Raw genomic sequence first — 26,226 nt, forward strand, 5'->3', positions numbered from 1 at the left:
TGGTTAATGAACACGTTTTCCTTCCCATTTTCTCACAACCTTGAGAAAACCTTGACAAGGCCTCTTTTGTCTGCAGCAAACCAAAAAGGAGTGTATTAGCTTGATAGAAAAAAAATGCTGTACAACTTTGGTTTTTCAGTGAGAGCACTGTAAAAAGATATGTACAATATGTATGTAACCTCAGAGGGATATGCCCAGCTAACGCCACCTCGCCTGCTGTCAAACAGCCCCACAGAGGGTGATAAGCATCCCTGATATCTGCGTGGGTGGCTGTCTTATTAGTGCACCTCAGCCATTTCACTCAGGCACAGCACAGCCAACCATCTGCCACGCTGTGATCCTCTGCCCAGCAAAGTCTCTCAGGGGCCATAAAAAAACACAGTGTCCCTTTGAAGCTTGGAACAAAAGTGCTGACCAGATGAATAAACTCATTTTTAAAAATAAATAAATAATGTTTAATTTATCCAGGAGTTGTGTACATGTATTTAGTGTGCACACAGGATTTGATATTGCCAGTGGCCTGATGTTTATTGCACATTAAAGAAGGCAAATAATGTGATTCCGTAGGCTCTAATATTAATGATAAATGCAGTTATTCCTTACGTCTAAGCTTCCAACAACCCTCCATCACACAGGTTTTTGATTTCATTTCTGCTGTTAACCCTCTTCTTCTTGCCTCGTGGTAACTGTCATTGTTAATCCAGTCTGTAAACATCGTGTGTAAATGTGTGCTTCAAGGTGAAAAAAAAAAAAACTGGCATAAGGTATTTCTGCCTTGAGCGTCTCTGTTACTCAGGTAATCTATGACCTTTGAGAGCCTCTATTGCCACCTTGTGGCTTAAGTGGCAGGGTAATAATAAAATGCACTGATACTATAGATATGTTTCAATCTTTATTTATCTTGCCATTTGCAAATACCAAATTTGCCATAAAGCAGAGCATGAAATGTTGTTGTGGAAAAAGTGTATCTTGTATAGAAAAGAAATACAAACAAGCAGTGCAAAGTAGAAAAATATTCTTAAACATGTGCTTCAGTCATACGAAAACCTTTTTTTTTATCCAATCATCAGTCTCTTACAGCGGATATAGGAGGGAATGATCCTGGAAGATGACACAATGTACCAGTTAAAATAAAGCAGATTTATACCATTTGCATATATTATAATCATTTAGTCATTTTAGTTTTGAACTCAGCAAGTAAAAAAAAAAAAAAAAACTTACATAGGGTGAATTCATAAGGCATAAAGCTCCATCAGGTACTCTTTGGGGACGATTCCTATGTTTCCATTCTTCTCTCCAACCCACCAGCCAAAGTTCTGGTACTCCTGGATACGGGACAAAGGGGAGACATTGAGAGGACGAGTGGGTTAATAAAACACATTCACTAATCTCTTTTAATTCATGTTGTGGATTAACAGATTATTGGCCAGTTATCACACAACAAAGGTAAAGTCAGTCTTAAAATGTTACAATTAGAACTTCAACAATTAACTGATTGATCCATAAAGAGTAAAATCTACTGTTTTGATCATTGTTTTGAAGTCATTTTTTAAAGCAATAATGTCAAACATTTGCTCATTCCATCTTCCCCAGATTGAGGATTTGCTGCTTTTTTATATTCTGACCAATGAGAAAGCTCAATGTGTGGAGAAAGCAGCATTTTGAAATATGAAAACCTTGAGCTGAAGACTTTAAAACTGGACAGAATATCTAAGAAATTAAATCAAAATTAGCAAAGATAACCAGCAGAACAAATAAAAACCCAACATGTGGCCACCCCCAACTGTCACCTATTTACAAAATATTAACTTTTTTCCTTTCACTCCCACATCTGTAACATCCCATAACATCCCACCAACAACTTTACATTTCCTGTTCCCTGTCCTACTTCTCTACACAGTGTCGGATTTGAGACTGAGCACACTCTACTCCACTCCACACAAAAACCTCAGTGTGCACAGAGCGCATCACACATAAATCTGTCAGAGCATGACAAGTAATAGCCCCAAATGGCTGTCAGCATGCTGAGATGTAAGGAGGACACTGTGAGGAGAGATCTGAGACAAGAGGGGAATATCCCTCTCTCTCTCTTTGGCCAAGAGCCTGACCTCACATCAAAGTCTTCCCGGGACATGAATCAACGCTGGAGATCACGTTCTGACAAGGCCGAAGGAAGAGGAACCTGCACAATGTTTCAAATCCAAGGCAGAACTCGGGGACAAGGAGGGACCACATATGTGTCCAGTTATTCCCAGGAGAGAGTAATGGATGCAAGTGATCATGTGGTGATATTAGACACAGGAAGATTACAATGACAATATAAATGGCTAGCACTGACAGTTGTGTGGTGATGGGTCATTCGTCATGTCAGATAAAAAAAGGTCCTTGACTTACTGTCCATGTCACATAGTAATAAGATGAGATGAATACAGTATAAAGTAACTAGTACTTCTAAATTTATTAACAACATTTTAAACATCACAGGAAACAAGCAGAAAAATGTCATATGCATTTCATTAATATGTTGCCTGATGAAAATGTCACCTCTCCACAAGCCCCTGCGGGATAATATAGCAGATTGACATGAGGTGTGTGTAAAAGGGTGTGAGACCCAAGTGTGTGTGTGTGTGTGTGTGTGTGTGTGTGTGTGTGTGTGTGTGTGTGTGTGTGTGTGTGTGTGTGTGTGTGTGTATATTGTGACTTCCTGCAGCTAGCCTTTGAAAACAGCAACACCTCATTGTGTAGTTCTGGCTGACAAATAAGTCATGCTTGAGTGAGTGCGGGACACAACACGAGAACACATATACAGAGCTGTGGAAGACTAATGACACCACACACTGTGACAACACACACATTAACGCAAACACCATAAGCTGGCTGATACCACTGTCCTGTATTTTTTTTTTTATTACTTTTAGCAAATGAGAAGGCTCCCAAAGCCTGGATGGATTTACAGGCACAAACTGTACAAGAAGTGAAAGCTCTGCAGACACAACAGCAACGGTAGCAGCAGCAGCAGCAGCATTATGTTTGGACAGTGTTTACATTTTATCAACCCATCTAGCCACTTTCGTTAAGCGAGATGTTACATTTCTCAATTAGTTTTATGTGCGGTGACTTGGGCCGGGGTGGGGGGTAGGGGCCCGCTGCTGCTGCTGCATATCCGGACAACACACTCTCCCTCAATCCCAGTCAGACCCTATAATCAACACCCAGGTCCTGACTGGGGGGTCTCACAGCTGTAACACTACAGCTATTTCTGGGCTGTGGAATGGGGGAGGGAAGAGGGAGAAAGGAGAATGGGGGAAGAGGGAACGGTGCAGGGGAGGGGGGAGTTGGCTGTCCACTTTAGCTGCAGCTGGCTGCTGCAGTCCAGACAGGTTTTATGGTCATTGCCCTCGCAGCAGGCCACAACCCCCAACACCAAGGTTTCAGCTAATGGCACTCCCAGTCTGAGTGAAAGGGCAACTTGATTCTTGGTCCTTTTCCACAAACACGAAGGAGGAGTAATAAACAGGCATTTGGCCAATGAGCATTGACGGGTCTGTCTGCTTTGTGCATTTGTTTCTTTCCATTAGCGCTAAATCAATTAATCAATTAATTAATCAACCACAAATGAACAATTTTGGTAATCCATTATTTGCTTATGTCATTTATGATACAAAAATGCTTGTTTCTGCCTCGTAATTGTGAAAACTTGATCCCTTTCACTTTGTACTGTGTGTCATACAAAAAAAAGATGTCACCTCTGGCTCTGGCAAATTTTGAAAGATATTTTCCACTATTTCCTGACATTTTATAGACTAAGCATTTAATCAGTTAACCAGTAGTAAAATAAGTGGGAAGTAATTAATAATGAAAAATAATTTGCTCTGCTCTGATTGATAAAGAAATTGAACCATTAGTCCCAATTATAATTCAGGTTTTTATAAAAATAAATAATATTTGGAGCTCAGTAAGTGTTTTTAAGTCCTTGTGCCACTAGATGGCAGACTTGAATTTGAAAAAGGCCCTGGCCAGTTGACAACAGTATGTCTCAGTTGACTACATGCTCCACAGAAACCAAACCAGACAGGAAATATAGCCAGTCTAGATGGTGTACATTTCACACTTTAAAAAAGAAAAAGAAAAGAAAAACACATCCCACAGGTTTCACATGCATCTGTGAAAGTGTATCATTCCTTGACTTATTTGCTTTGCAATGTTCAAAAACAAGCTTGTTAAAATTATCACAACAAAATCCAATTTGGCGTTCATATGAACCAGTTAAGCACAAAAGGCCTCCTGTTTGGTTGCATAATAAAGGTAAAGAACCCCCACCCGCTCCCAGTTCTCCACACCTGGCACCCACACCTAGTCGACAAGCCTCGGAAATTGTGCGTCCACTACACGTCTTCACCTGCTCTAAATAGAGTGTCGGACTGAGCCTGGGTTTCCTGAGAACACACATTCCTATTTGGCGAGGTGAGGGAGATGTCTGAGAGGTGTGTGGGCTGAGGGCTGCCCACTGCCTGGCATGGCAGCAGCGGCAGCGTGCTGAAACAGACCAGATGGAAGTGATGGAACGGCGCTGTGTGCCAGCTAAGCCCAGCCTCCGCCAGCAACACTAAAACAGTTTCCGTTGTGACACAACTAATCCCCATCTCAGTGCCAGAGAGAGTACCTAGCCCAGTCTGCCTCTTACCATCAGCCGTCCACCTCCAGGCGGTGGGCCAGGCTCTGCCAGTAAAGAATGTGAACAGTCAGTTACTCTGAGGGCCTAGAAATAACTCACTTTAGGTGGTCTGAGACCAGCACAACCACTCTGACTACAAACCTCATCTCAAACTTTTGCATTACAGTTGGATATGTGCTAATCCTGGCTTTATCATGCATCAAGAAAACGCTGTTGTTCCACCTCGGACAAGAAGGACTCCCTTCACCATACCTTGCTCAGGATGTAGATGGCATCTCCACGTTTGAAGGACAGCTCATCTGGGTGGTCCCCTGCACAGTCCCATAAGCCCTGGTAGTAGTTCTGGTAGTCTTTGCTCTTATCAACTGGATGGAAAAAATGGGCAATAGGGTGATAACAAATAAGGTGCTTTATTTTCCACTGAAAGTAATTGTTTTTTGTCTACAGGTCTGACACAGCAGTGATTGTTAGTGTGGAGCAGAACCAACAGGAGGCAGTGGAGAGCCTAAAGCAGAATTTGGAGGCAACATGTGCAGAGAGGAGACAGTAGGTGTGTCACAGATACATACCACATATTACTTCTAAACAGCTTTTGAGTATGTTCATACTGAAAGAGTGAAAAAACAAAGTGTACTTAAACCTGACAGAAGCCATACTAAATAAGATTCATTTTTGAGAGTGCTGTTGACATATACTATTTTCTCACAATATAATGCTCAAAGGAAATAGAAAAAAAAAAACACTCCCAGAAAGATCTTGGAAAACTACAAATAAGTATTAAAGCTTAGGAACAAAATTGATGTCTATTTCTGACATTCAATGCCACACTTATTGTATCAATCCATGTTAGTATAAAAAGGTTATCTTGCATTTTTGTATACTGACTGCTATAACGATTAGCATGTATACATACTGTACAGAATTAGTATGTAGGATAGATTTAGGACATGATTCATGTGCATAGGTCAGACAGTGGCTGTGTCTCAATTCTATGTTAATTCTAAATAGATTTTGAGGATGTAGTTCTGTGTGTTCACAATGGCAAAGTGACGAAATTAAGTATACTCCAAAAAGTCAGAATGTAAAATTTAAAAAAACATTTAATTTTTGAATGTGCTGTTATCCCACAGTGAAGTGCATGGAAGAGATATAGAAGATCCAATTGTGGATGGAGGTGGAATAGCTCAGAAAAAACAAAACAAAAAAACAAGATGTTGTTAAAATTGTTTTAAAAAAAATGTGTTGCTTCTCTCTGTTTTCTATCACTGTAAACTGAATGTCGTTGGGTTCTGGACTGCTGCTCAGACAGAACAAGACATCTGAGGACGTCACCTTGGACTCTGGGAAACTGCGATTGACATATTTCACAGTGTTCTGACATTTTGTAGACTAAATGATTAACCAAGAAAATGACTGAGAGATTAATCAATAATGAAAATAATTACTAGTTGCAGCTCCATTGTAAAGCAGCAGTTTGACTGCCTTTACACGGCATATGTATATTAGGTTAGTGAGAAAAAAAAAATCTGTAAACTACAAATATTAATATATAGTATTCTGCATAGAGTTAGTATAAAGTATGGAATTAAGACACAGCTAGTTTCTTGGCAGTTAGTGTTTCCATCCCTCAGTGAAGCTGTTCATCTCCTGTCTGATGATGATCCTTGGTGGAATAGTTTGGAAAGGTTTTAGGAATGTTCATCTACATACAGTAGATAAAAATAGATATTCTTATGGGAAAGTATTTTTGCACTTATAAAACTGTAACACATCACTTATAGTAAAAGGAAGTTGTCTAACTGGGTTGAAAGTTATTTCCAGCATTGTGCTAACTTTCTGTTGCACGCTTTCACAGGGACTTCCTCTTCCTCCAAAAACAAAGTGGGACATTTGCTGGTCACAGTCCCATCCTATATTCTGCATGCATAGTGAAAGTTACTAGTCTTTAAATCATCAAACTAAAAATGCCATTCATATATACATACAGTATATACACAGAGACCAGAGACAAATTTCAGTGCTGTGTACCTGCAGCAGGAGGAGCAGGTTTGGTCGATGGCTCCACCTTCGGAGGAGGCTTTGCTGGAGTGGGCATGTCATCCTCTGCAGAAACAAGACAATGTTGTCAGATGAGTGTGCTTTGAATGAGAGGTTATGATTCTCTGTCTAATTAGTGGCAGCAAAAACATGGAATGGCAGTAAACAAAACCTTTGAATAATAATTAAAAAAAAAAAAAGAATCATGTAAATTGTTCATGTGCTGCAGGGACAATGGAGATCATCGCTGGGATAAAACGTGTGGTCGGACCTGGGAGCTCTTCATAGATGTCTTCGTCAATCGGCTCAGTTTCAGATGTATTAGCTATAGGTCCAACATCATCGTACATCTCCTGGTCCTCGTCATCTTCCTCTGGGATGATCCCCGTCATATCTACAAACAGCCAAATATAATATGTTTTGACTTACACATGGTAACTGTTGATTTGTACACCGGTGCGCACAGAGTATCCGGCGCTCATATTTACATCATTTTGTTCATTTTTAGATTTTTGCATTCTTGAAGAGACAAATGTTGCTGTTGCATGATAAAGCATAAGAATATATTCTCTGTCAGAAACAGTTCAAACCTCTCAAAACAAAGTCTATCTGTTTCACCCATTCCTCCGCCTCTTTCACCGATGACGCACAAAACTGTGATGAAAGACGAGAGAAATGAAAACTGCAGTCAGTGCAATATGCAGTTCTACATATATTAATTAACATAAACAAATAATACTGCATTTATGCATAGTAAAATGTTCCGCATGGAAGAGCCTGAATGTTAGAAACACTCATTTAGACTTTTTAAATATGCGTGACAGGTTGAGCTATTGCAAAGGCAGCAGTGTCAAATGAATGAATAGCTTTTAAAATAAACAAAGATTTAATGAAGTGCAAGTACACGCATGGCTCGCCAAGTTTTAAACATGGCACATCTCAAGTCCACCTTTGTTTTTCAATTTAGGAGCTACATTTACACTCATACCATCACCGGGAGACGAGTGTTTACCTGATAGACCCGCTTGTCTGGAGCCGAAATTTCAAAGCAACAGTCTTTCTTTGAGTCTCTCCGTAAGGTGTTGACCATTTTGACAGAGTACCCATCAATACTGAACTCACCCTTCTGCTGCTTATCTGTTCACAGAAAATTAAAAACATCCTCATTAATGGCTCAGATACAACGAGGGCAACGCCACAGTGACAACAAAGAGTATGTGATTCATAATTAACAGGGAAACAGGGATGGAATGAGAAAAAAAAAGAAAGAAAATTACCTCTCTCACTGCCATAATAGTAGAAGGTATGTTGGCTTAGAGCACACCATCTCTTCTGCCACTCAGTGCCAAAGAAGCTGTGATCTGTGGAGGCAAAACCATTAATTATGTCAGTATTAAAGATCTATGTGTCCATCTCTTTTAATAAATTATTTGGAGGGTAATTAGGGCTGTGTATGTGTATTTCAAATAAATGTGAAAATGTCAAAAATATGCCAAAAGTATGTATCACCTATATTTTATAAAATATAAAATATATGCATGGGGAATTGTTTTGGGATTTGGGGTGTTATTCTCTATCATGTGATCTCAGACTTGACGTTTGCCTGACAAGAGATCTCGTAGGTCAAAACATTGCATCAATACATTTTTTGAGACCATGCAAATTTCAGTGTGCAGACGACCTCTGCTATTTAATTGAAGCTCCCTGTTTCCAAAATATATGCATCTTACTGGCAGAGCACCCACCCTTTCTGCGTTTCTCAAGGTATCCTGCTTTGAAGACAGAAATCAGGTCCTGAGCTGCCACAGGTGGGGACTGCTGGGCACCTGAAAAAGAATTAAGGAAACCAGATGAAGTGAACTCCTGTCAAAGTGGAAATTATATTTGTTTTTAAAACGCTAACCATCACCAGATGGGTTTCTGGGTAACTAACTACAGCTATCATGTATTCAGCTGATGGATGTTGAAAAACGAATGCCCTCCACTAAGCAATGTTTTTTCTCTCACTAGAGGAGATTCCCTTGCAGCATGGAACGTCAGTGCAAGTGTTCAACTGCTGTGTCAAAGTTGCTTTGTGTGAAAGAGCAGCCATAAAACTGGCAGCTGCTTCCAACCCATAAACCCTGGACTCTAATCGCCATTTCACAAGGATTTTCCTGATACTCTGTTTTAAAAAAGCAAATACAAAAATCGTAGATAGATTACCATGATGGAGCACAGAGGATTAAAACTACTGTATGTTGAGGAATGTTTGTTTTTTTTTTCTCAAACTACAGCCATGGCAGTAATTTTCAGTCCCCGGACTGTGGCTGAGAGCAATAAAGCATGCTCTAGCTGTCAGAGGGGTGGGGTGAAAAGAGGTGGTGGGAGTAGGAGTCATGCCTCCAAATTGCTTCCCAAGTATGTTGCCAAGTTACAGTTGGAATGTCTCCTTCATTGTGCCACTCAAAGTCACTTTCTCCAAGGAGCAGATGCAAAGATTTGTGAACTTTCATGTCAAGATTCAATTTTCAATACTTTAATCCGCAGCTTGTTAGCAGTTAGCGAGTCAATTTTGGACGTCTGCTAAGTGCTTGTGGCTTACCTTCGCAATTGTCTTCATCCTTGTCTGTGCGCTCCGAGTGCAGCGACCCTCCATCGTTGTTGCTGTCAATTTCCTCTGAGTCCTCTGAGTCATCTCCACCTACTGAAGTAAACACAAGGAGCTGTGCAGCAATGATACATGGTATGCCGTAACACAGTGGTTCCCAAACGGTTGTGAATGTCTTTGAGGTCTGAGCAGTTCCATTTTCACACTGTTTGGATTAAAAGCATGAAGAGCTAAAATTATTTCTCAAGAGAAAAAAGTAAATGTATTAAGTCTTCAACACTGGAAAATAAACACTGGATTTGTCTTATTTTCTAGAATGGGGATCATTTTGTGACACTTTAGATTCATGTGTTGACATCTTGTGTGGGTTAGACCCCCAGGTTGGGAACCACCGGTGTAAGAGCTCAGGATTATTAAACAAAGAGTAAGACTAACACTCACTTTTTTCCTTAAAATCATGTGGAAAGCTGTTGGAGAGACAGTAAGAGGATGTTAACACCAACGACATTAAAAAATAAATAAATAAATTAGATTTTTGTAACCATATTCAAACAAACAAAGATGTACAATGTAAACAGACATACCCCTGTTTGACCTCTTTGATCCGTTTGATGAAGGCTTCCTTCTTCTCTTTTGCCCTCTTGCTTAAATTTTCTCCTCTCAACCCATCATTGAGGAAATGTTCTAGATCTGAAAACCAAAACCAAACACCAGGTAAATCATTAACACAAGCTGATAGCACTTACTGATGTTGATGTTGTTAGCCTATTTGATGGTCAAATGGCCCAGTCCTGCTTGAGATGTTGCATTTAAAAGCACAACAACGCACTCAAACAGCAGTTTGAAGAGTTTCCTGCCCATTGTTTGACTCTTATCAACATTAAGCAGCGTTTTTTCATCCAAACAGCAGCACAGTGCATCTGACAAGAAACCCAGTCATCCATATTGAGCCTGTGCTTCCTCTTTTCACACAACGGTCTCTTCAAAAGTGGATTCAGTGAAACTAGCCTCTAAAACAAAAGAAAAAGAACACGGAAAACAGCTCAGCGTGTACAAATAAACTAGAGTAAACTACTGGTGCAGCCTGTTACCTGAAATGAGCGTCGTTAACTCCTCAGGAATCGCACGCATTGTGTGAAGAGAGTTTGTTTTTTGGCAGCGGTGGACCGTCCAGCGGCAGGAGGAACTTCACTTGACACGGAAGCAGCAGTGGGCTCAGACACGCGGAAGTTCATCTGCCACTCATTTATCACTGACCAGCCAGTTCCGCTGCAAGGACTGATGTTTATTTTAACATCAGCTCCGTGTGTGTGTGTGTGTGTGTGTGTGTCTGTGTGTGTGTGTGTGTGTTTTAGACTGCTCCTGATGACAGGGGGCTGATGCTTTAATGGAGCTACGGCTCTTTACAGACTAATAAAGTCAGAGTATAATGTGATGATCATATTTTTGATTGATTCCAGATCATATTTCTCTTGGCCAGTCTGCTCGCTGTCACTGGCTCACTGGACACATTGGGAGTGTTTTTTTTTTTTTTTTTTTTTACAAGGATGCAAGCACTTTGAGTTTATGAATATGTCAACACTATAAATCTAAACAGGGATTATTAATAGATAAAAAGGCAATTATGTAAAACTGATGTGGAGGTTTCTTCGGCAGGTCTTTTAGTCTTGGAGCAACAGAGATGTTTCAAAGAGACCGAGCTACTTCTGCTACACTTGTTTATTCCTGCATGACATTCTTAAATATTGGCATCATGATTTGCATCTTATCTGTGAGAGTATTCGGTTGTACAGTCAGTGATGAGCACAATTCTGTGAAGTGAAGAAAAAAAGACTAACTCCTGCTGTATTCAAGGAGAGCAGCCTGTTGTCGTATTGTTTACAAAGGTGTCACTCATTCATTAGTCATCTTTTGACAGGCAGTAACACCCAATCCTGGTTAAACGGCTGAGCCTTTGAACTCTATAGCCTGTTGTTGTGGAGAAATGAGCCTAGAAATGTCAGAGCAGCTCTGGAGGGGCTGTGTGAAGAGCCCCAGCTCTTACTGTATAGCTGCAGGTGGCGGTGTGTTTGTCAGAGCTGCCAGATGCACAGACTCTCCCCACAAACCACTATCCATTTCTTTTTCAGTCCAGCGGCTTTGGAAAGCAAAACCCAGACAGCAGCTATTCTGGTTTTTCTCGTGTGTCTCAAACAGAGAGGAAAAGATGTGTTTTGATGACTGTGATCCAAATAAATATACATCAGGTATGCTGCAATAATGCCTTTCACATTTGCTGTATATCCTCGATTTTAAAATGTTCTGGATTTGCATTCAGAATCATATTTAGAAAAGGAGCACTAGCCATTATAGATCTTGAGGTTATTGTTGTGTGATATACAGTATAATCTTATTCCACACCTCTTTATGCAGTTAAACCTCAGATCATATTCTGCTGTTCCAAAGTTGTTCATACATACATGTGACATTTTGTGATATCACTATTCAGGTCAATAAATTCTTTATGTGCCACAAACTCTCCGCGGTCATTCAAAACCTGACCCCCTCCTGACCTGGCAGCAGTTCCTCCCAGTTTGGAGAGGAGAGGAGAGCCAGCTTGACCTTTGACCTGTGTGTGTGTGTGTGTGTGTGTGTGTGTGTGTGTGTGTGTGTGTGTGTGTGTGTGTGTGTGTGTGTGTGTGTGTGATTCTTTATGTGCCACAAACTCTCCGCGGTCATTCAAAACCTGACCCCCTCCTGACCTGGCAGCAGTTCCTCCCAGTTTGGAGAGGAGAGGAGAGCCAGCTTGACCTTTGACCTGTGTGTGTGTGTGTGTGTGTGTGTGTGTGTGTGTGTGTGTGTGAGTTTGTGTCTGGTGTGCGTGTGTGTGGAGGGAGGGATCTATTGGCACAGTGTTGTATCTGGTTTCCCATGAAGCTTCATCTACTGGCCAGTCATCTCACTGACTCCTCCCTTTGTATCTTTACTTCCCCTTTCATCACTCTTCTTCATTACAGGTTTGTGATCTGCTCACTGTGCTCAGAAGCTGCAGTCACTCACCATGTTCAGCCAAACATTATACAGAAAATGCATGATTTAAATTCACAATGCAGATGAGATATGAAGAACCTGAGTGTAGGAAGTAAGATGCAACAGGTGTCTGCTTTATTTTATGCTAGGAGAGACTGTGGGAAAATAAGTAGACAGACTTGAACACGTTTTTATAATAATAAGCATAGGAGGAGATGGGTTTCTATTTAGTTTAGCCTGCAAACACAGGTCATGGTGACACTGTGTGGCCTTAATATTTTAAAAATATATATGTATATATATATATATATATATATAGCTCAGTGGCTGCAGCACCAAACCAAATCTGACTGTTTCGGTGCCTCCTGGGTTTTCTGCAATTAGCCTACTCAATCCTTGTTTTTCAAATTGTGCACAGTCGGCCATCACTTCAAACCACATCTCAGTAGGAATGACAGTTCACCACCTCACCTCACCTTTTAATTATTGCTACGAGGCTCCGAGCCCAACCGCACAGTCCTGAGAGCAGCAGGATGAGCAGAGAGATACGGAGCCAAGAAATGAATCGTATATGGCCAGCAGACTCTGGTCGCAGTAATTGATCGGTGTGATCGTGGAGCTTGTGAGTCCTGGAACAATTCATGGCTTAAGCTTTTCATCAAGAATTTTCTCTAAATATCTAATAATAGTATCGTTATTTAAAAAAAAAATGCAAACACGGCTGCTGCATCGTGGCAAAGGCTTCTCTATGTGCGCCATGGAGCCGAAGAATTCCTTCAGCAGAGAAGGGGATGGAGAACAGGGACAAGATCCGTCCAGATAAACATATATTTACTTTAATTAACATTCAATTTACGCTAAATGAAAATAATAAATACATTTTGCTATTGAACTGGAATCTGTCCATGGTCTATTTTTGCCTCCGTACAAAACCCAGTTAAATCATAATTTGTACAAAAATGTTCTGCAGCTGTGAATTAACCCTAAATAATTTTAAATGATTATTAAAAAAAAAAAAAAAAAAAGGTTTTGAAGGCCACAATGGCGCAAGGCGCAATTCTTAATTCAAAGAGATTGTATTACATTGCGGATCAGGCCATAAACAAGCACCCTCAGTGCTGTGAGTTTTATAGGCAATAAAATCTAATTTGGGAGCCAAGAAAAGTCATAGCTTTTGGCCTAAGAGTCCTAACAGTCAGTTCTCACTGCTAATTTTCTTTTTCTGGGCTTTAACATGCAGAGGTGATGAATCTCTTTTTCTTTTTCTTTTTTTCTCATGTCGGGATAAAACAGCAGGGAATACACCACAACCATAGTCACGTTGAAAAAAATTTATCTCAACCTCTTTAAAATAAAAAAATATATAAATAATGGAATGCAAATATAATCATCACTAACATTTCTTGCATTTTATTTGTATTTTATAGAGCTGTGGTTAGTGCACCTATTTGGCTGATTGTTTTTGGAAAGTTTGAGATGATAAAATCAACAGTGGTTTAATAATAGGGTGAGGACACCGACATACCCAGGGGTTTTTTAAATTACACCGTATATATTCCCCTCATTTCAATACCGAGATAAAGTGTTTATCTTCAAACATAATTCATTTTTCTTCTAAAACATATGTTTGCGTTTTGCGCAGGATACAGACCTAAAATCAGTAGGTCATCTCTCCAAACCTGTGAAATAAGACAATAGCGCATCTGATTCCAATCAATGCAAAGTTTTATTTCAAGGAAAATATTCTGCTCAGTTATAGTCGAAATCCATATAAAAATAAGTGTGAAATGTCCTCTAGCAGCCAAATGGAATAAACACTCCATGTAGGCATAATAGTAGCTTCGCTGTTTTTGCTTTAACTTACCTTATTTGTGAGCTCTATGAAATAATTCCCCCCTCTCGCTTAAACTGAGTAGCTACACTGACTGAACACAAGTGTCTGAATGAGAGTTAAAACAAATATTTTAGTAACTCAGGTTCTGCAGGTCGATTGTTGTGAGTGTTTCGGAGAACAGGTCAAACGTGTCGGAGGGTAAAGGCAGAGGACTCTGCGATGAATCTGACAAACTTGGTGAGAAAGAGGAGGAGGATGAGAAAACGTGGAAATCCTGCAAAGAGACGTCCAGGCCCGGGGAATTATCATTGTCCGGGCCTATTGTGGACACGCAGATGGGAACAGTGGGAGCCGGGTTTGGAAAATGTTTCGGATTTTTCTCATTGCTGTTCAAAGGCGTAACAGTCTCCCCATTGTTCCCGTTCTGACACTGCTGTGAAGTCAAGGTATTTTGGTGGAAATACCTCTCCCTCTCCAGGAGCGTCCCGGCTGCGCCGCTGTCCGCTGCCTCCTGCTCGAACTCGTCCTCCGGCCCGTCGTCCACACACGCGTATTTCCCCTCGCTGTCCCGGTTCTCCTTGCAGTGGGTCTGCCTCTTGTGTTTCATCCTCCTGTTCTGAAACCACACTTTCACCTGCTTCTCTGTTAAATCCAGCAGAGCCGCTATTTCCACTCGCCTCGGTCTGCACAGGTATTTGTTAAAATGAAACTCCTTCTCCAGCTCCAGAAGTTGGGTGTTGGTGTAGGCAGTCCTCAGCCTCCTGGATGCTCCTCCACCGCCAACACCACCCTCTGGTATCTCTGGTGAACCTAAAGAAATAAACCAAAGATTATTATATAAGCATTTTTTTTAAAATCACAGGAAGGATGGTGATCAAAAAATAAAACAGCAACACAGTTGGAAAACAGGCTCTATGGGGTGAAACTTGTGGCAAGCAAGCACCAGGACTGGGAAGATTTATGGGCCCCAGGCAGAATATGATGGGTCTGCGTGGAAAGGACAGGACGGATGGTGAAGATTAATGAACATGCCAGCTGCCGGCCCGTGTAAAAATAATCTATCACTCTCCATTACTGTCAGACATTAACACTCTTACACTGCATCACAAGTCAGTGCGTTACTTGATGAGATTAAGCATGCTTAAATCAAAATCCTATACTGGCTTAAAGGGACGCCCACGTCGCACAAGGCCCGGGACGCAGCTCCTTGCAGAGGGGAATCCTCAGACAATGAGGAGCCTTTTACACGGAGGTTATTAATCATCATGTCTTGCCTTGGGGGGAGAAGTAGAGTGGTGAGGAGTCAGTCGTTGTCGCAGAGGAAGCAGAGGAAGTAGCAGCAGTCTGGCTCCTCTTGATGCTTTTCTTCTCCTTCATCCACGGGTACTCCGGGGGTAGGGATGCGGTATGCAGCGGACTGCAGCCTTTCAGAGCCTGCTTTGAGCGGCTGTGCCGTGGGTGGATGCCCGGGTTCAGGCCGGGGATGGTCTGCTCAAAAGGAGGAGGAATCAGTGTCGACTGTGAAAGCGCCGAGCTCTTGATTGATGAACTTTGAAATGCATCACCGACAGGGTTAGTGAGAGATGTCAGGCACTCAGCGAGCGACGGCTGGCTGTTGATAAAACCACTTTCTCGCCCAAATTCGTAATTCATCTCCTCCTTCTTGTCCTGAAAGCCCGCTGATGTCAGAGGGGACAGAAATAATAATAATAATAATGATAATAATAATAACGATAATAATAAAAATAATGAGCAGTTTATTTTCATAAACTACTAAACTGGATATAGTCGTATGGAGACCTCTATGCCATAAACTATTGCTTTCATGAGGACATGGTTGGAATTAGACCGTGCTGCTTGTCACATGATTGCATCTGCCCAATGACAATTTGGGGTTTTTATCAAAAGAAGCCACTGTCCCCTGTGATTGATCGAAAAACTCGGAGGGGTAACGCCTCATTCCGGGGGTAGGGGTTGCTTTATTTACACTTTTTTTTTAGGTCAGTTTCTTCACCGCTACAACCCCGCCAACCGTCCTCCCCAACACCCCCCCCCCCCACACACCCCCCCACACACACACACACACACCACACCACCCACCCCGAAAATGCACCCACAAGTCATGCCTTCTTTTGCGCGTCCCCGCAAGTCTGCCGTGCGGGGCACGCGCGTGTGAGTTGTGGCTCATGTGTGAGTCCTATGTGCGTTTATTTCTATAGCGTGGCACTCCACAAATCATTTCAACGGTCACATTTGTGTCTCATAAAGTCCCAGCGGCCGCAGTCGTTATCAGCGCCGGGGCGTTAATCTGAAGACTTTCTTGAAGGTTTGCTTTGCCTGGAGAGAGAAAAGCTGCACCAGACATCCAACAACATGTCCACCCCTCCCCCAACACACACACACACACACACACACACACACACACACACACACACACCATACACCATACACATGAGAGAGAGAGAGAGAGACAGAGAGAGAGAGAGAGATTATTTTTGATTTCGATTTTGCCTTCATCAGATTTCGTCATTTCGCCTCTTGAGATTACGTCATTGTAGTTAAGGTTATCGTTGAAGTCCATATAGTGATAGTGCATATTATAATTTTCTGAAAACACAATATTTTGTGTCCATGAAAGACAGCACTTGGGTTATTTCGGGGTCATCTGTCATCATTTTACAGTTTACGGTTCCCTGCCCCACATCCCATTTCATTTATTTTATTTCACCAAGGCTATAGGGATAATATTGACCTAAGCCATCACCCATACACTTCAGCATTATTGGTTACAACATAGCGGAGAGTAGACATGATTTGCCACTGTAGTGTGAAGCAGAGGAAAGGCTGTTTATTGCTCAGGCTCTAAACAAAGAGCCCTGGTAGCCTGTGTGTGATCAATCTTTCTCGCCAAAAGGTCTGACAGCTCCCTGCCCTAAGAACACATTTAAAGCATCTTACACTCCCTTAGATCATATATGGCCAGGAAGAGCACAACCACTCTCTAGGTACGCTGCAGGAGAAGTTTTCAATTTTAGAAATGTAGAAGCGGGAATGAGACGCACGGCCATTACGCACTGAGGTTTTTGCGCACTCGCTCGATAATAAATCAGAAATCCAGCAAGAAAGACGACACGTTGTTGGGTTTTTTTTCGTTTGCAAAAAAAAGGACTATCCTGCCACAGAAAAAGAAATAAGAGAGGAATGGACTTGGTTAGTGGTTTAGAAAACGAACGGAGCAGCTTTTACATAGGATCAATTGTTTGCTGAGGTGAGTGGGTGTTGGCATTCAGCAGAAATCCCATTCAGGCTCATACCTTTCTCTGTGTCAGAGACCCAGTGGACACAGTCTGTCTCCGGCCTGTTCGGTTTCTAACATAATTCAGCTTCAAATAGACCTATCTGATATGACTGCATATTGTTAAAACTGTTTCTTTTGACTAATTTTTATTTGTAAAGATGCATTTTGAATAGAAGACAGGTCTTGGGGAGGAATAGGATCTACCACATCTAGTAATAGGCTATAATTTAATTTAGAAATAAATAATATCGGTTGGTTTATCTTACAAATTAATTTAAAAGTCGTATTGGAGTTTAATCGAATTTCGTTTGGTTGTAGCCCACTGTCCAGCATTTATAGTTATTTCTGCAAATTATTATCCAAAACTAACCACATTATTATTTCTTTTGATTCTCATTCAAATGTGCAGATAAATTGTGGTTTATATGAACAGCATTTACTTGCCAGAGGGCAAAGATTTAAATCGACACAGGTGGAACAGAACAAATGAACAAAGAGCCCTCAGGAAAATAAATTATCCTCCGCAGTGTTTGATTTACAAGAACCTAAACAGAGCATGCTGGGACATGAGCATATTTCACATTTCGTGTCGCAACACATTTCTGATTTATATCTTCTTCTTCTTGTCCAGAGCTGCACAGACACGAAGCCACGTTTTGTGCTGCTTGTTGTGGAACAAAATGCAGACGAGAGGGACGGTGTGTGGATGAGCTGTGGAGCAGCAGCGGCTCGTTTTCCGTCTGTTCTGAAACAACAAGAGACACTGAGACATCTGGGAGGCAAGCAGGCCAAAACCTGCCACCACTGACGAACTGGTTTTAGTTATAGAAAAAAAAAATCCATTACCATATACTGGTCTGTACTGTGCAGTGGACTTGTTTTCATTTACGGTAAGTGTGATGTTGAACCAGACTAGAAAATAAACAATTGACCAGTCAACAAATGTGCATCTGTTTATTTTTTTTCAGTGTGTAAAAAGATGGTTCTTTTAATCTGAAACTTTTATGATACATGTTTCCACATATTTATTTATTTTTTGACATATTTTCAATGTCACATTTTCAAATGCTATTTGGTGAAATGATTGACAAGTGTTTATTGCCTGTTGTTTCCGTCATTAACACTGCGATATATCATATATCACATCATATTCTGCCTGTGGGGGAAAACTGGAAACAAAAAAATGCAAAAAAAAAAACAGTGGGCTACATTCAAGCCGCGTAGTAGAAGACCTTCTGGAAAACACATTTGGAAAAGAGCCTTGTGTGTGTGTGTGTGTGTGTGTGTGTGTGTGTGTGTGTTTGTGGTGTGTGTGTGTGGTGTGTGTGTCCTGGAAACAAAGCAGGATTTTCATGCAGTTTTATTTATAGAGCCCCCATAATTCATGGGAAGATTTGACAGTTACTTCAGGCACGTTATAAGCCCGCAAATCAAACTGTTTTGCATGTCGACATGTGCAGAAATATCGAGCATGATTTAAAAAAATGAATAAATAAATTAACTTATATGGTCATTGGGCCTTTTCACCTCTCACAAAATCATGGGGGATGGTCGCAAAGGAATAAATCATGTTAATAAATACAACTCTTGATATTGATGTTGAAATATTTAAACAACAGGCTTTGCTCTACTTCCAAATAATATACCACCTACCTCTCCCATGAGACAACCAGCCTGTCTGTCAGTTAACTTCCTGTTGGATTCAAGTCTCTTTGCTCAGTTGCTCTGTAGGTAAAAACAAAAGGATATAAATATGGTTTTAAGGAGGATTTGAAGCAAACTTTTGGGTTTCAAGTTGATTTTAAAAAAATGCAGGAATTGTGAACTGGATGTACCTGATAAAGGGAAGTCCAGAAAGCAAACGCCAAACTCAAAGAGTATGAGTATGTATTTCCCATTCATCTGATTTGTCACTGGCAGCCTTTCACAGAGCACTCTGGGATTCATGTGAAACAACAGACTGTTGGCAGTGAGGATAAGCAAATCAAACAGACTCTCATGTGCCCGTGACTTTACTCCCCTGAACTTCTCCTCCAGAGTTCACTTGTGGCCTCCTCTGTCACCGGAGGTGTCATGAGGTTTGATGTATAGGGGTCACGAGAGGTCATGGCAAACAACATCCAAGCGGCTTTCTGTTTCTCTGCAGCATGGCTCCTCACACTCCTGTTTGCACGGAAGATATTCACCCAGACATTTACAGGGGTCAAACTGGAATGCCGTCTACGCACGGCACCGTTTTGTATTGCCTGGAGAAACTTTAGTGAAGGTTTGCATCTGTATTCATCATGTTTTTGGGTTTTTTTGGGGGAAAATTTGGAACATCAGTTATCTTTTATATCCTTACAGTTCCCTCCTTCAAGAAAGGAACAGGAGAGTTAATGAGGTGCATGTGGGTGACCTTTGGGGTTGTGGGAGGTAGAAAAGGGTGAGATTAGGGGGTGGGGGTGGGAGGTGGGTGGGAGGAGTGTTAAAGGAAAGCAGGAAGGGAGGGAAGGCTTGAGGTATCTCCCACTTTTTCAGGAGCTCAAGTTCATCACAGCAAGGGTCCTAGTGAGGTGCAGTCTAATTCCTGGAAAAAGGAGAGTGCTGACCCACAATCCGAAAAATGTGTGTATGTTGATAAGCCTGATCAAGTGTTCACATTAATAACAACCAGTGGAGCCTTTTCACTTATATTATATGTAAGTACGCATGTCAGCATTCACATTAATTGCATATTAACTTATTATTTATATTAGTTTAATCTTATATTTTGTTGAGTGGGAAAGTATTGGAACATACAGTAGGTGCATATGTTTGCAGCCGAATATGATCATCGAATGCTGCAGGCATTTCTTTAAACTCTTCAAAAGGTGGAGTCATTTCATGAAATATTTTGTGTTTTTCTCACAGAGGAGAATAAAAAGTGTCAGAACTCCTGCTCAAACGAAGACCCACTTTAATTACATGTGTATATTTAGATGGGAATTAATACCATAATTAAACTACTATAAAACGAAACAGAGGGATTAGCTGCTCCGTGATGATGGAGAGGCCTACGACACGAGTGGTGCAGGTCTGTCACTGATGGGGAGTGGTGTTAGTGTGCCGTGAACCCATCGTGCAGTTTGAACACTCATCTTCAGATGAGCCGCTGCCTCCACCTGCTGGTGGTCAGAGAACAGCAGCACTCAGCACTGCACGGAGCTCTGACTCCATCATCAGGTCACTGGCGTTTGTCCTAATTTAAGCTTTTTTAATTTTTTTGTAACAACTCTTTATTTTTTAACTGTATTAATGTATGAGGCATGTTGTTGGTTTTATCTGGAAGCTATTTCAATGTCGTAGTGACGTCTCTCTCTCTCTCTCTGTCTCTCTTTCTGCGCGTGTGTGTATGTGCGTGTGTGTATGTGCGTGTGTGTGTGTGTGTGTGTGTGTGTGTGTGTGTGTGTGTGTGTGCGTTGTATGTCTGCTGACTGTTGTCTCTGCTCTGCTGCGACCAAACAACAAACGGATGTTTCTGCGCCGAGACAGTCTAATTGTTGTAGACTGTTGTAAAGTAATTAGACTTTTTAAGACATACCCATCTGCAATCCTGCCATACCCTCCACCCCTCCTTTGTGTGTGTGTGTGTGTGTGTGTGTGTGTGTGTGTGTGTGTGTGTGTGTGTGTGTGTGTGTGTGTGTGTGTTGCTCAGGCCCTATCTTAAAGCAATATTACATGTTTGACTCTTTGCCCGAGTATCATTTGAAATGCTGCTTTACTGCTGTCACAGCCTCCATATGCTCTGCTGTTTTCGCACCTTATAAACAGCTGAAGCTGTGATTGTGGTTTATTGCAAAAGGGCATCTCATCTGGTTTTAGGGCGTTACAAGGCTGGGATTGTCCCACGAAGAATTGTTAATATTGACGCTGTGATTCATACAATGACTGAGTGAGAAATAACCTATAAATACTACAATGTGTTTGGCTGGTTTTTTATTTTCTCTCACTGTTTGAGAAAAAAAGTTTTTGTGGCTTATTTGGTTTTTATTTAAAATAGTTACTTTGCTGTTTGTTATTAATTTGCAATCAATAGTCTGTCATTTCTGGAAATTCTTTTTATCTATAATGTTTTATCTAAGGATCCAGCGATCATATTTTTTATCTTTATTTTCAAAGGGCACCTCCAATTTTTCAAAAAAAAAATTTAAATCAAATGAATATTCTCCTCTCATTTCCACAATAATATTATTGCAATGTATAAATATTGTTGCTAGAAATACAGCTCTGTGCCAGAAGAACATTTCTGAGAGAAAAAAAATCTGGACAAGCCTTGGGAAGTTTTTGTGGCTCATTTGGTTTGTTTGCGCTATAAAGCTGAATGGTTACAAACCAGAACACGTAGTAAAAGTCATTTTTTAAATTTATTTTTTCCTGCAATAAAACAGTAATTTTTTTCAGTTTAATTCATTTTTAATGACAGAAGTACAAATTTTAATTTTGTCCCAATAGTTTTGAAACTTTTTAAAGTTGAAGATAGCAGTTAATCAAATGAGTTGAAGCACCATTTTATTCATTTATATTTTGCTGAATTATGTCTGTGTGTCTTGATATCAAGCAAATTAATAAGACATAATTTTCTCATGTGCTATACAAACTACTCTTTATTTTGGATGAAATCAAGAGCGACGAGGTATTTTAAGGTTGCACAGTGTTTTCACAAATGGATCAAAACCTAACGGTTAAAAAAAAACATCAATAGTTGCATACACAATAACTTAAACAATGCAAATAGGTAGCTGAAAGACATTCAGGTTGTCAAGGATCATTTCATGCAAACAACAAATCGCCTACAGTAAAACTATCTGTGTGCGCAAAATAGCTACAACATCGAAATTCTGACGAGACACTTTTGTCCTCTCACGAACAAGAAACACTGGATATCATAGAAAAAGCAAACATCCAGCGTTGTTTCAACAACACAAACTTTACAGCATTATGTGTAACAGCTCAGGAATATTTAGGATAGACCCCCCCACCCCCACCCCACCCATCCCCTTCCCCCACCCGGCGGCAAACCCCGGCCCACCCTGTATACAGATAAGAATGCACGTCAACCCCCACCAAGCGCTCTTATCTTAATCAGTACAAATTAATTAAGTTCCAGCGGTACACTGGACTTTAACAACAAGCGTCTCCTTCTGGGCCTGACACCCCCTTTGTTCTTCCCCACCATCTTTCCCCAAGAGTGCCTTAGGAAAGGCACAGTAAAGACAATAAGCACCAGGTGTTGCACCCTCCTAATCAATCCGGCAATCAGTGTCAAAAACCAAGTTAACTGGATCCTCTCCCGCCGCGTCCTTTGTTTTCTTTCTTCATCTTCATCCTGCGGTTCTGAAACCAGATTTTCACCTGCCTCTCGGTCAAATTCAGGAGTCTCGCTACTTCGTATCTACGATCCCGGGGGAGGTACATGTTAAACAGAAACTCCTTTTCCAGTTCGAGGATTTGGTGCTTTGTGTATGGACAACGCTTTTTTCTGGTGGGCTTCGCGTGAAGCCAGTTGGATGATGGGTTATCTGGAAACAAGGGGGGGGGGGGGTTAAAAACCATGAGAGAAGAAGAGTTAATGCTCCCACAGTACAGGATTCAAAAGCAAGAGTAGTGTGTTGACTTTAGTGTGTGTGTGTGTGTGGAGCTGTGTGTGTATTGTGTGTGTGTGTTTATGACACCACGGGCCACGCTCTCACTCACGTGTGTTTGCTCACCGAGCTTGTCGGACATACTCGGTGACGCCATCGCTGTGTGTCTAACCGTGGTGTGTGTAGTGTAAGTGCGTGCGGCGGTGTGTTCTTGCATCCGTTCAAGACGTGTCGCGGTGGTGGTTGGGGGGGGGGGGGGGGGGGTGCATGCTCCTCCTGGCAAGATCATATATTTGTAAAGGAATCGTTTTGGTTAATTTTCACTTTGCTCTGAGAAATTTGAGGACTGAAACCTGACCAGATTCCTTTGGAAATATGGTGTGACTACACAGTGGAGTGTGTCAGCCACGTTGGAGAATATGCATCTTATTATTTTGGCACTGAGCTCTGCGACTATCTCTGCGATCCTAAACCATATTGGCTATAACATTTCCATATACTAAACCAGACCTGTGACATCCGAGATAATTCCTCCAAATCTTCAGGCAAAATTTCATTCATCTAAATCAGTCCATGAGGTGAGAAGAATAAAAAGTAAAACACCGCATTGCTTACTTGCATCTGTCTCCTTCGTTTCCTCCGCTGACGGGCTGTCGACAGTGCGTTTAGACGTGGATGTGGTTTCGCAGGGAATCTCCGCAAGGGACGCTCCGTTTTCAATGTCAGACAAAAGAGGTGTGTGCGTCTCCAAAGTTGTGCATTCAGCATTCCCAATCAGAGGCTCGGGTTTTATCTCATAATGCATGGCTGTCGATGGTAATCCCGTCAAACACAGGGACGCAGAAACCGGGTCCAACGCCCAGGAGCGCGTAAACATGCCATCGCTGTCCCCGCTTGTGTAATGGTGATGTATATAGGTCGGAGTGGCTGTGTTTGGAGGGTGGGCCGACACGGGACTCCAAGATCCGCCAAAAATAGAAGATTTCGCCTGCAAAGGACAAGACTCCTGTCCGCCATATTCGGTGAGCATCGCCTGCTCCACCCCTGCAGCTGATGAGTACCTCGGTGCCATATCTTCCTGCTCGGGAAGAACACGCGAGTCAACATAATAACTCGTTCCCAACATCGACATTGCAAAAAAAAAAAATGCAGAAGGAAAATAACAATAATAATAATAATAGTAATAATAATAATAATAATAATAATAATACTAACGCGTTATAATCCTGCAATCTCTAGAAAAAAAGATTCATTGCATGGTGTAATGTGCTGCTTTCCTGCACCAGCTAGGAGCTCAATGCGTCCAGTAAGTTGAACCTTGCCCAACACTGGATAGGGTGCCCCCAAACACGTGACCGTGGGACAGAACAATAAATAATAAATCAGCCTGCTGCTCAACTAAATGGCCACCATTTTCCCCACCATATTTTAATAGCAAATCCCCGCGCCTTTATTGGGAAATATTTCGTTTTATAAGCAATAAACGTTCAGATTTTTGTCAAGAGATCTTATGTTAGTGTGATCAAACATGGGTATCATTGGAGGCCTTATACTGGCTACTTTAAAGCCTCCATTTTTGAAACAAGCTCTTCACTTTAAAAAATTGTATATTCATAGAAACCTAATGGGATTATTTATTCGCCAGAATAATATGAAAAGTTTATGATAATGTAATGACCTCCTACAATAAAAGAAAAATCTCTTAGTAGCTGGTATGTGCAACATTTTCAAGACTTTTTCAATAAGATAAAAGAAGCAAAGATGTGTTTAAAGGACCGGTGGATTTTATAATATCTAAACATATGAAGGGACAGTTTCTGAACTGCACATTGCTGTGTCTGCAGGGTTGTGGGTCCACTTTGAAGGCAATCTAAAACGGAAAGTGGGGTGAGGTTATTTGGGTGCTATATAACAGTCCTTTTTATCACGGGCAATTGGGTTGTTTTTCTTAAGGTTACAACCTGGCTGTCTAAGCTAAATATCACCAATAAAGCTCAGCCTTTGTGTCCTTTCTCTGGCTCAAGCAGACGCATCCGGCATTTCCTACGGCGAGGCAACTGGCAGACTGCAATGATCATAACCGAGGCCTTGTCTGTCCTTTCCTCTGTCTGTCCTTTTCCCCTCCTGTACAAGCCTTAATCCTTTCTTTTCCCAGCCTGCATCTTTACTTCCTGTTTGTCACATCACACACGTGCGCTGAAAAAAAAAAAAAAAAGAAAAGCCTTCACAGAGAAAGTCTCAAATTGCAGACGTGGTGAAAAATTTGTATCTGTGAAAATAAATCTGAGCATATTCAGATACACGCATAATGTTATTGTTATGGCTTCATAACGAGAAAAGACCCACAGAGAGATAAGAATCCTCTCGTGTGTTCCTTTCACTCACAACAATAAAAGATTGTTATTGCACTTTTTGGAATAATAAATTTTGTCTGCGTCAAATTATTCAACAAAAAAAAAATCAATCAGTAATTAATAGTGATTCACTTTTCATGATGCGACGAGTTTTACTGAGGTAATCAAGGCAGTTTCGTGTTGTGGGAGAAATAATAAAGCCCAACAACATGAGACTACCTAAACCACTCAACAGTCCGCTCTCCTCTTCAGGAAAATCTGCTAGAATTGCTTTCGTTTTGTTTTTATTTTTTGTTTTGTTTTGTTTTGTTTTGTTTTGGGTTTTTTTTTCTTCTTTTTTTTGTTAGTGTGTTCACGGTGTGAAAATTATATAGTTTCTCGTCATAAGATCTGCCTGTAACAATTTTAGGAACATGCAAAAGCGCTAAAGACAACAATCAGACCGGTTCTATTCAAAACAGAAGCCACACAGTCTGATATTGTTGGATATTGTTAGGACTATTCTCAAACTGTTTTGCAACACGTTGGACTGTTTTAGTCCAATATGCGTCTTCACGTAAAAACATTTTACTATTTCAAAAAAAGTTGAATTAGTGTTGGTCTTTGTTTTTACAAATAGGACCAGCTTATTTATAATTTAAGAATACATCTAAAATAATGAAGTGATTTAAATAATCACTGCTAATCGCTGCTTCACTTATTGTGTGGTTTACATTTAAATCTGACGTCAATGACACAAAGCCACGAAGTGTGCGCGGCCGCCAGATAACTATAACAGGCCTGGACTATGAAGAAAATCTCCCTCCACTACTGTGATCATATTTAG

General features: G+C 41.0%; 3 protein-coding genes across 4 annotated transcripts; all 3 read right to left on the reverse strand.

The window, feature by feature from the left end:
- Positions 1–879: 879 nt before the first annotated feature.
- Positions 880–10,524, reverse strand: skap2 (src kinase associated phosphoprotein 2). 2 transcript variants are annotated; one of them, XM_022768468.1, is made up of 13 exons: positions 10,394–10,524; positions 9,887–9,992; positions 9,744–9,769; positions 9,297–9,395; positions 8,458–8,538; positions 7,990–8,073; positions 7,725–7,849; positions 7,303–7,366; positions 6,984–7,106; positions 6,704–6,778; positions 4,928–5,040; positions 1,222–1,325; positions 880–1,101 (listed from the first exon to the last, which is right to left on the reverse strand). In XM_022768468.1, the coding sequence occupies exons 1-12, from the start codon at positions 10,431–10,433 to the stop codon at positions 1,233–1,235; spliced, it is 1,029 nt and encodes a 342-aa protein (XP_022624189.1). In that variant the 5' UTR covers positions 10,434–10,524; the 3' UTR covers positions 880–1,101; positions 1,222–1,232. The 2 variants fall into 2 exon arrangements, with proteins under 2 accessions (XP_022624189.1, XP_022624188.1); XM_022768467.1 differs by having other exon boundaries at positions 9,297–9,398.
- A 3,541-nt stretch (positions 10,525–14,065) lies between these two features.
- On the reverse strand, positions 14,066–15,798 carry LOC111238801 (homeobox protein Hox-A2b-like). The gene is made up of 2 exons (XM_022768488.1): positions 15,420–15,798; positions 14,066–14,946 (listed from the first exon to the last, which is right to left on the reverse strand). Exons 1-2 carry the CDS (start codon positions 15,796–15,798, stop codon positions 14,276–14,278), a joined length of 1,050 nt encoding a protein of 349 aa, XP_022624209.1. The 3' UTR covers positions 14,066–14,275.
- Positions 15,799–22,738: 6,940 nt separating this feature from the next.
- Positions 22,739–24,178, reverse strand: LOC111238804 (homeobox protein Hox-A9b-like). Its single transcript, XM_022768490.1, has 2 exons — positions 23,662–24,178; positions 22,739–22,983 (listed from the first exon to the last, which is right to left on the reverse strand). Exons 1-2 carry the CDS (start codon positions 24,176–24,178, stop codon positions 22,739–22,741), a joined length of 762 nt encoding a protein of 253 aa, XP_022624211.1.
- Positions 24,179–26,226: the final 2,048 nt, after the last annotated feature.

The sequence above is a fragment of the Seriola dumerili genome, unplaced genomic scaffold, assembly GCF_002260705.1.
Source record: "Seriola dumerili isolate Sdu_G_001 unplaced genomic scaffold, Sdu_1.0 BDQW01001661.1, whole genome shotgun sequence".
NCBI lineage: Eukaryota > Metazoa > Chordata > Actinopteri > Carangiformes > Carangidae > Seriola > Seriola dumerili.

What these genes read in the sequence shown, in the direction of transcription:
- LOC111238804 (XM_022768490.1), bottom strand. Translation starts at nt 24,178, where the DNA reads ATGTCGATGTTGGGAACGAGTTATTATGTTGACTCGCGTGTTCTTCCC. An exon ending in AACGAAGGAGACAGATGCAA is followed by an intron (nt 22,984 to 23,661) that starts GTAAGCAATGCG and finishes CCTTGTTTCCAG; the next exon opens with ATAACCCATCATCCAACTGG.
- LOC111238801 (XM_022768488.1), bottom strand. Translation starts at nt 15,798, where the DNA reads ATGAATTACGAATTTGGGCGAGAAAGTGGTTTTATCAACAGCCAGCCG. An exon ending in ACTCTACTTCTCCCCCCAAG is followed by an intron (nt 14,947 to 15,419) that starts GCAAGACATGAT and finishes TAGGTTCACCAG; the next exon opens with AGATACCAGAGGGTGGTGTT.
- skap2 (XM_022768467.1), bottom strand. Translation starts at nt 10,433, where the DNA reads ATGCGTGCGATTCCTGAGGAGTTAACGACGCTCATTTCAG. An exon ending in GATAGACTTTGTTTTGAGAG is followed by an intron (nt 7,107 to 7,302) that starts GTTTGAACTGTT and finishes GGCTGTTTGTAG; the next exon opens with ATATGACGGGGATCATCCCA. An exon ending in ACCTGCTCCTCCTGCTGCAG is followed by an intron (nt 5,041 to 6,703) that starts GTACACAGCACT and finishes TTTTCCATCCAG; the next exon opens with TTGATAAGAGCAAAGACTAC.